The sequence below is a fragment of the Sinocyclocheilus anshuiensis genome, unplaced genomic scaffold (assembly GCF_001515605.1).
Source record: "Sinocyclocheilus anshuiensis isolate Anshui unplaced genomic scaffold, SAMN03320099.WGS_v1.1 scaffold1646, whole genome shotgun sequence".
Taxonomy (NCBI): domain Eukaryota; kingdom Metazoa; phylum Chordata; class Actinopteri; order Cypriniformes; family Cyprinidae; genus Sinocyclocheilus; species Sinocyclocheilus anshuiensis.
In genome coordinates this window covers 266,610-275,624 of record NW_015547838.1, presented here as the reverse complement: position 1 = coordinate 275,624, position 9,015 = coordinate 266,610, and the positions used below count along the sequence as shown (strand labels likewise).

Below are 9,015 nucleotides of genomic sequence, written 5' to 3'. Positions count from 1 at the left end.
CATTTGGGCGGCGTTATGCAAATCTTCCCACATCGTGACGTAGGTATGTGGGGGCGTGTTAGAACGAGCTGATTTAGGTAGGCGTGGTTAACTCTTACATTTTATAAACAATATCTCTTTGGATTTGAGACTTTAATCTTTGCAACTTTACAGATCTTCTTTATGCACCAAGAGCTTGTAACACTCCAAAGAGAAAGGAAAAATTGAAATCGCATCATATGACCCTTTAAATAAGAAGAATAATAATGTAAAACTGTGCACTTTTCAAAAAAAATAACATTTAGGCTACCATGGTATCGAACTGCAACATCCCTGCTGAGAGTGAATGTTCTCAGAACTTTGGCTAACGTTCTGACAAGGTTATTTCGAAGTTAGGAACACGTTTTTCTATTAAAGTTATTTAATAACGTTATCAAAACGTTTGCACAAAAATATTATTTATACATCGTTCATGGTTTTCTGAAACATTTTCGACATCAGTCTGGTTTTTTTCAACCTTACAACCTAGTTTCACATGGTTTAGAGAACATTTAAAGTAACGTTTCCATACTGTCTGCAAAACAATTAATTAATTAATTTACAACAATAAATTAAGACTTTACTTATACAGATTGAGTCCCTCTGGAGGTTAAAACTCTTAATTGCACAATGAAAGTTCATGGATCAATCCTTCCAGGGTGTGAACTTACAACTTCTCAGTGAACACATGAGATCTTTAGCCAAGCCACATTACCCATGATGCAAGCTCCTCTCATGCATTGTCTTCATTCCTGTTTTGCTGTCACCAGCTCAAAATAACACACTGACAGCATTAAAAGCCAAAGGCATGTGAATGGAGAGCTGACTCTGACCATAAATGAAGTGTTGGAGCACAATAGGCGACCCGGAGCGCGTCCGGATGCACCTTCCCTCTTACACAGTTGACATGTTCAAACGCATTGTGTCTGATTTCTAAACACACTCTTTCAAAGGAAAAGCCCACACAGGAGTCATGATGTAATGGAGCAGTTAGTAATGCTGTAATGCATCTACTTACAGTTTAATAGATACTGCAGAGCTTGTGAGCAATACTGACAGTGCTGACAGCGTGAAGTTTGGCAGAATCTTACTGGAAACACATTCCATCTTGAGGCTGGTCTGTTTCTGTCACTATGATTGTGAAAAACCAAGTGCATTTATACAAAATGTGAACGCCTTTGTGATAAATCACCCTGCACAATAGAACAGGCTTAGCAATTGATAATTTTAGGGGTGTGTGAATGTATATAGTGTACTTAAATGTATTCACTCCTGCCCAAGTCATAGTTAATATACCGTACAAAGTTAAAGATTTGGGGGGTTTTGGAAAGAAAGTAATGCTTTTATTCAGAAAGGATGCATTAAATTGATTAAAAGTGACAGTAAAGACATTTATAATTTATAATTACATAATAATATAATTTATATAATTTCTATTTCAAGTAAATTCTGTTCTTTTAAACTTCCTCTAATAGTCCTTGAAAAAAACCTATAATGGTTTCCACAAAAAGATTAAGTAACACAAAGAAATAGCTTATGGCTTGAATACAACCACCTTCTGATCACACTGCAAAAAAAGTGTTTTTTTTTCAAAAATCAAGAAACATTTATTTGAGAAGCAAAATGACTAACAAGTCTTGTTTTCTGTGAAATTGATCAAAATGAAGTGAGTTTATGATTAAAACAAGAACAAATGTCTGCCAATAGGCTTAGAAAAATTAACTTAATTCAAAGTGAAAACAAGTTTTCATACACCATTGGCAGATATTGGTTCTTGTTTTAAACATAACCTAACTTAATTTTAATAATTGTTTCAGAAAACAGACAGGGACTTCTTATTGTCATTTTGCATCTTTATTAAATGCATCTTGATTTAAGGATGTTTAGATATATGATTTGGAAAACAAGACAAACATACAGAGGAAGATAATATTTTTAAAGCACTGCATGCAACATGATTCTGATTTCTGCTCTCACGTTTTCAAGGCCTTAATTTGTGGAAGGGCGAATTAATTATTTTTAAGACCCACAATAACCCTAACATATGATCCTGTGTGAAGACCATTAAGAATGGGAGAAATGTGCAAAATTGTCACTATGAAAGCTAAGCACAGAGTAAAGTCCATGGCTTTATTAGGCAAATGTGGCCCAGGGAAAATTGGTTTGAATAACAAACTCTGTCCTGGCTCTGTGGGAAATGATATCACCACTTTGCATTATTTTAATGCTAAGAAAACTCAAACACAGAGGGTGCGGTATGAGGAACAGGTGTACAACTCTCTTTCTCTCTCTGTAAACCGGTCATGCCTGCTCGCCGTGTTGGCTAGTAAACACAGACTCTGTGTGTATGTACTGTTAGTGATGGGTAGATGGGTGGACTGCAGCCTCACAGGTTTTAGTGCAGCATGTGTAGCATTTGACTCTGAGCCAAACACTACACATGCTGCACTAAAACCTGTGAGGTGAAGATGAGCGCCACTGCTGTTCGCACAAACACAGAAATGCAATTCACACAGTGTTTGCTGTTCTTCTGATAAAAAAATAGTGGCCTGTTAGGTTTAGGTGAACAAATAAAATATTACCAAAAGTAGGGTGATTACGCCTCTAAATTGCCTAAAATATCTGGGTTTTGGCTTTGTTTTCCTGTTGATGGTCTCTCTACAGTCCTCATACATTATGCCATGATTGGTCAATTATGTACAATGCCTGCATGCTATTGGTCAAACTACTTTTCAGTCATTACCTTTAACAGGTATGAAAACAATAGGAAAACGAAGCCAAAACCCGGACATTTTAGGGAGTTTAGAAATCGGGGAAAAGAGGACGTATAGTCACCCTACCAAAGAAGGGGATTTTATACAGAGCTTTTTATATACCCTCATGGTTTGTTATGTAAAACATTGACAGTTTTGCAAGTGTGTTGCAATGCTAGTGTTAAAGATTATTGTACCTCAGAGCTGTTGTGCAACTGTCTGTTTCAAAGAAAATCAGCTAATTTGGGATAAGTCTTAAGATTAGTGCGTAAAAGTGAAATATTTACTCAGTTCTTTACTTGTGTTGAAACTGATTCAAATAAGGCATTCAAATACTCCATGTATAGACTGATGGCTTAATCAGATTGAAAAGCCTTCATGTTAACACCTCAATTGATCCGATTGAGCTTGATCTGAAATAAATTTAGACCTGCGGACCTGAAACAATCAGATCAATAGGAAAACAATAAGCATGTAAACACTTGAATCTGACAATAGAATGCCTTGCATCCATATAAACAGAGCTTTCAGAAGCCAAAATCGGTTTGAATTTATTCCTATTGACAAAAAATGGTACATGTAAACATACAAATTGAAAACTTATTGCAAGCACCAGTCCAATTTTCTTCAGAAGATATAAAAACTACAATTATGTGATATCTCCTGATTTACAATCAGCCTAATCTCTCTCTCTCTCTCCTGTAGAAATGGTTCAGGATGCGAAATGCTCAGTGGAGGAAAGCAGAAGGTCTCCCTGCTGAACTGGGATCAGTGAAGGACTGATGGAAGATCCTCATGTTGTTCTTCTTCTGTCTCTGCTCCCGTGATTGTTCAGTAGACTCATCTCACTGTCTCTTTTCTTATTTGAGGATGTTTTCTGAAGTTTGAAGACCGATATGAGTCTTATTTTATTTTTAATTTGATCTAAGTTGTAATCTTTTGCTCAAAGCAAAGTGTATGTATGTCATATATTTTATTGCCATAACTATTAAATGTTCGTAAATAAACTAAATGTAAGCATCTGTATGTCAGGGTTTGATTTCATGTGTTGAATGATTAGTATAGAGCTTTATCATTAGGAGGATCATCATGGAGCTGAGAAACATACACTTTATCTATATCTTTATTTATAAACCTAAAACAAAAAAAATTTATCTTTATCATCTCAATTGTTTGTGCTAGACACTGAGATTAAATTGAGAACAAATTGACATGTCTTCTGCTTCTCAGTTTTTCTCCTACAAAAATAGACCACAGTAATCTCACATTTGTCTCTACTAGAAGTCCAAAAGAAATCTCAATAATGTCTCAATGTCTGCTCACATAATAAATATTAAAATCTGCATTCAAAAGTCAAAGATCTCAGTATATAAAGGTTACATTTATTGAATTTAATCTTACTGTATACTGTATTTGTTTCTATATTTATTTCTTCATAGAAATTATTGGAGAACCATGTCGGAGTTAAGTTTCATAATCTATGAAAGAGCAACATCTGAGCAAAACAGTTTTCTGTGAGCTTGCTCGGAACACATCTGAAAACCTGGACACCAACTAAAACATGTCAAGAGGAAAAAAAAGAGGTTTTAAAATGAAATCCTGATGACAAGGATGGTGAAAGAGTTGACTAAACAACAGAGTCCACGTGAAAGGAGTGAGAAGCATCAGACGGACTCAAAACGCTGATGGCAGTGTTTCATCAAATATTTAAATCTTTAAACACATCCAGTAAGCAAAGGATGGACAGACGAGGCAACTTTTAAATGGTTGGCAGAGCGCAGCTGACTGCAGTGGTAAATGAGTGTGTGTGTGTTTGAGCAGTGGGGCGTGAAAAACATCCCACACCCTCAATGGAAAAACAAACATGTTCATTTGACTGCAGCGCAGATGCTGAGCTGAACACAAACACTACAGCAAGCTTCCTGGCATATCCTGGAAGATATTAAAATAATACAGTTAGAACCTGATCAAAAATATGAAACTGTCAAGCATTGTAACTTAAGAAATTTTGGTTAAAAAAAAATCTATATGAAGAGAGAGAGAGAGAGAGATTATTAGTGTCTCTGAGGTGGCAAAATCACAGCAGTGACTGATGAACTATTGGCGGTATTATTTCTCTTGACTCTCTTCATCTAGGCCTACATTATCTTCTTATTTCATGGTAATACATAGTTTTCCTTCCACATCCTCCCTCAGGTCATCCAGGATGTAGGCCTACAGTAGATGAGTTTGTTTCTTCATGGGAACAGATTTGAAGAAATTTAGCACTTATTCACCAGTGGATCCTCTGCAGTGAATGGGTGCCGTCAGAATGAGTCCAAACAGCTGATAAAAACATCACAATAATCCACAGGCTTGTTGTTTTTGGTCTTGGTTTGAGGATCTATTTGGGCTCCCTTGTTGGTAATTAATCTCTGCAACACCTTTTTTTTTTTAAACTTGGGTTGCAATCAACACAGCAGAACCAGAATATTTAGTTTTATTGCTTTAAACATGACTATATATGTTGGAATACCTCCTCCATTTGATCTCTGATGTTATTTACACATGAATCTTTCACCTCTAAATCCGACTGCTGAGGTTCTGCATGATGTTGAGTTTGATGAGTTAATACAGTGAGAGGAACTAGATCTGTTTACTGAATCTGAACGGCTGACAGAGAGCCGTGGCTTTGTGTGTTACCACGACAACTCGACAGACACAAGTGGAATCTGTCACCCATCGGTCAGAGAGAGAGAGTTAGTGGAGGATCATGGGAATAGGAAAGACTTCGAGAGTACAGCAGGAAAAGATGATCTGATCTGAGGTCCAACTGGCTCCTGTAGTGACATGAGCAAGTGTACAGGGTCCAAACACATGCAAAAATGTGACAGTTTTTGAGTTACTGACAACTCATTTTCAATTACTCAATTAAAGAATCACAACAAAGCATCCCTGGTGAATTAAAATATTTGAATATGAGGATTTACTTTTTTTAAATGGGTTGTTTATTGTTTTTAAACATACAGTGAGAGGAACTAGATCTGTTTACTGAATCTGAACGGCTGACAGAGAGCCGTGGCTTTGTGTGTTACCACGACAACTCGACAGACACAAGTGGAATCTGTCACCCATCGGTCAGAGAGAGAGAGTTAGTGGAGGATCATGGGAATAGGAAAGACTTCGAGAGTACAGCAGGAAAAGATGATCTGATCTGAGGTCCAACTGGCTCCTGTAGTGACATGAGCAAGTGTACAGGGTCCAAACACATGCAAAAATGTGACAGTTTTTGAGTTACTGACAACTAATTTTCAATTACTCAATTAAAGAATCACAACAAAGCATCCCTGGTGAATTAAAATATTTGAATATGAGGATTTACTTTTTTAAAATGGGTTGTTTATTGTTTTTAAACAGTAAATACAATATACAATGTAACTACTGAAATACCTTGAATCTAATTGAATGTGTAGAGTGAAAGTCCAGGCAAGAAAACTTACACCGATGCTCAAACCAGATGTTGATAATCATAGATTCCCTTGCAGCGCTTTCTGACTGAAAGCAGCGTCTAGACCGAGAGACAATCTGGAAACACTATAGGCACAAAACACAGAGTCCTGTTTGAGGAGCCAGGCGGGTTTGGCAGCAGGCTAAGAATAATGTGCTACTTAAATTTCAGTCAAAAGTAGTCCACAGTCAAAATCTGAGACCGTGATTAGAACACCAGAGCGAAAGCAATGAGAGTTCAACCGATCAACAAGCTCCTGATAGGAGAAGGAAGGCGGTGAGAAAGTGACAAAATACAATAACTGCACATGATGAATGTGCTGGAAACCACAGCTTTGTGGTCTGTCTTGTTTTCTCAGGGCTGCCATGTTGGTTCTCTGGGTGGGATGTAATCTTTAGAGAGGGCTTTAGGAGTGGATAAAGCTTGGATCCGAGCACTCGCCGTGGCGTTTCTTGCTCCCCTAGACACCTGTAAGAGAAGCCAAAGACGGCTGAATTAATCCACACTTGGGAGTCCAGACAGATTTCATGTCGTACTACCAACAAAAACAACTGAAAGGGTGACCAACAGTTTTTTTTTTTTTTTTACCATTTTATTCCAAGGCTCTCTGAGGCCCTGTTTACACCTGCTATTCAAATGCGTTTTGGTCGATTGGATCACAAGTACACGATGGAGACACATTCCCCTTTACACCTGGTGTTTTAATATTTTAATCTTTGTCCACTTTCCAGATTTCTTTGAGGGGAAGGTCTATGTGCTGGTGTATATATGGGCCTTTTCTGATTTTTCGATCTAATATTGTGAAATGGGTTTGCACAATATACTTATAAACGCAAAAGGAGACAACAGAAAACAGCATCTCTCATTTCTGCTCTGATACCTGCAAAACTATGCCGAACACTGTGGGTTTGCGTTAGAATCAGGAATGGTAAGAGAACATTGTGCTTTTTACATTTTTCTTCAAACCAAATTTACTGTTTACTGTTGAATTTAATGTTTAATATTTAAATCAGTAGGCAGAGAGAAGGCGATATGTGGTGGCTGTTCAAACACATTCGACCACATGAGCATCTATACGTAAACCATCCGGTTGAATGTGTTTTTTGACTACCTCTAGAACTGGTCAAAAAGTGGACAAGCTCAAAATATTTCGGACCCCGTTTACACCTGTATTCAGCATTGACCACTTGTGATCAGATCAACAGAAACGCTTCTTAATACCAGGTGTAAACAGGGCCTGAAATACTTGATTCTGGTTGGTCAATCTGCATAGTTTACTGTATACACTAGGGCTTTTCACACTCAGTTGAACTAGTTAACCCTGGGTCATTCTAAAACCTGGATAAAATGAATCATGAGTTATCTTGGGGTTAACATTCTTATCTGCATATTTGTGGTGTCAGTGTTATTGATTGGACGAACGCAGCATGTGACCTGTGTATTGTGCATTCTCGTATTATAAATTGCCGACTGCTATTACGTTTTTCCTGAATGGACTTTTTGGACTATAAAGGTAAGAATAAAACTGTCTCTTCTTTACTCCACATGACGCATTTTCCATCACCATTTGACATTTTTCCCCTCAAAAGCTGAAACCACTGTTTATACAATGCACGACTTTCCTTGACTGTCCAAAGCACGTTAATAAGATGCACTTGTCGGTTGCTAAGCATCTAGCCGTAACATTCTAACGCCGCATCGTTTCACACTGTACAGTTTGGTACCGTAATGCAGGGTTAATGCGGTGCTAATCCTGCTTTCGTAATCCTGGGTTAAAAGCGGTGCTAAACTCACCTCTAAATTATACTGTAAATGTGAAATGTTCCTTTACCCCAGGTTAAAAGTGGGGATTGGAATGTCGATTACCTACTGATGTTAAGCTCAGTGTGAAAAAGCCCATCTGTCTCTTACAGTTCGGATTGGACTCTCTGGTCGTCCGGGGTTGTAGAAGTGTCTGTTCTCTCTTAGTTTGGGCAGTGAGAGCTGCTCGAGTCTGGACGTCATCTTGGCTGTTTGAGCTGCATATGAGATGAATGTCTGCACATTCTGCACACAACCACACAAAGCCAATGTGAATGGTGCTTGGATATGTAAAACTCGTCGTCACTATGAATTAAGCACCAGAACCAGTTCTTGGTTTAAAAGCGATGTTGCTCCTGTAAGTTCGGACCTGTCTGTTGCTGGTGAAGTTGGGGTGGTTAGTTTTGGGGTCGGCCAGCTGGAGGATTCGAGGTGAGACGGCCACGTTCCTTACACTGGGACTCACGTGCCAGATGGGACAGTCATGCTCACACAAAAATGAGTGTGCATAACTACAGAAAGAAATTAATACTTTTATTCAGCAAGGATGCATTAAAATTGATCAAAAGAGAAAGTAAAGGCATTTATGGTGTTTCAAATAAAAATTTAATTCAAACAACATTGAAATAATAAAAAAAGTTTCTTGAGCATTAAATCAGCATATTAGAATTATTTCTGAAGAATCATGTGATTGAAGACTGGAGTAAAGATGCTGAAAATTCAGCTTTGCATCACAGGAATAAATTACATTTTAAAATATATTCAAATAGAAAACACTTATTTGAAACAGTAATAATATTTCACAATATTATTGTATTTTTTATCAAATAAATGCAGCCCTGGTGAGCATAAGAGACTTCTTTCAAAAACATTTTGAATGGTCTCCAGACAAATCTGCACACAGGTTTGAGATTTTTCTAAAAAAAAAAAAAATAAAAAAAATAAAAAAAAAATAAT

At 37.4% G+C, this 9,015-nt stretch overlaps 2 protein-coding genes across 3 annotated transcripts in view; one reads left to right on the top strand and one right to left on the bottom strand.

Moving 5' to 3' along the window:
* Positions 1–4,104, top strand: part of hopx (HOP homeobox) — a 5,482-nt gene extending 1,378 nt beyond the window's left edge. For both annotated transcript variants that reach the window (XM_016507642.1, XM_016507641.1), the window contains one exon: positions 3,477–4,104. In XM_016507642.1, coding sequence (XP_016363128.1) covers positions 3,477–3,554 — 78 coding nt within the window. In that variant the 3' untranslated portion in view covers positions 3,555–4,104. The remainder of the gene's footprint in view (positions 1–3,476) is intronic.
* Positions 4,105–6,161: 2,057 nt separating this feature from the next.
* spmap2l (sperm microtubule associated protein 2 like) overlaps positions 6,162–9,015 on the bottom strand; it is an 8,550-nt gene continuing 5,696 nt past the window's right edge. The window contains exons 6-8 of the mRNA XM_016507615.1: positions 8,429–8,570; positions 8,170–8,304; positions 6,162–6,726 (exon numbers count right to left, since the gene is read on the bottom strand). Coding sequence (XP_016363101.1) covers positions 6,613–6,726; positions 8,170–8,304; positions 8,429–8,570 — 391 coding nt within the window. The 3' untranslated portion in view covers positions 6,162–6,612. The remainder of the gene's footprint in view (positions 6,727–8,169; positions 8,305–8,428; positions 8,571–9,015) is intronic.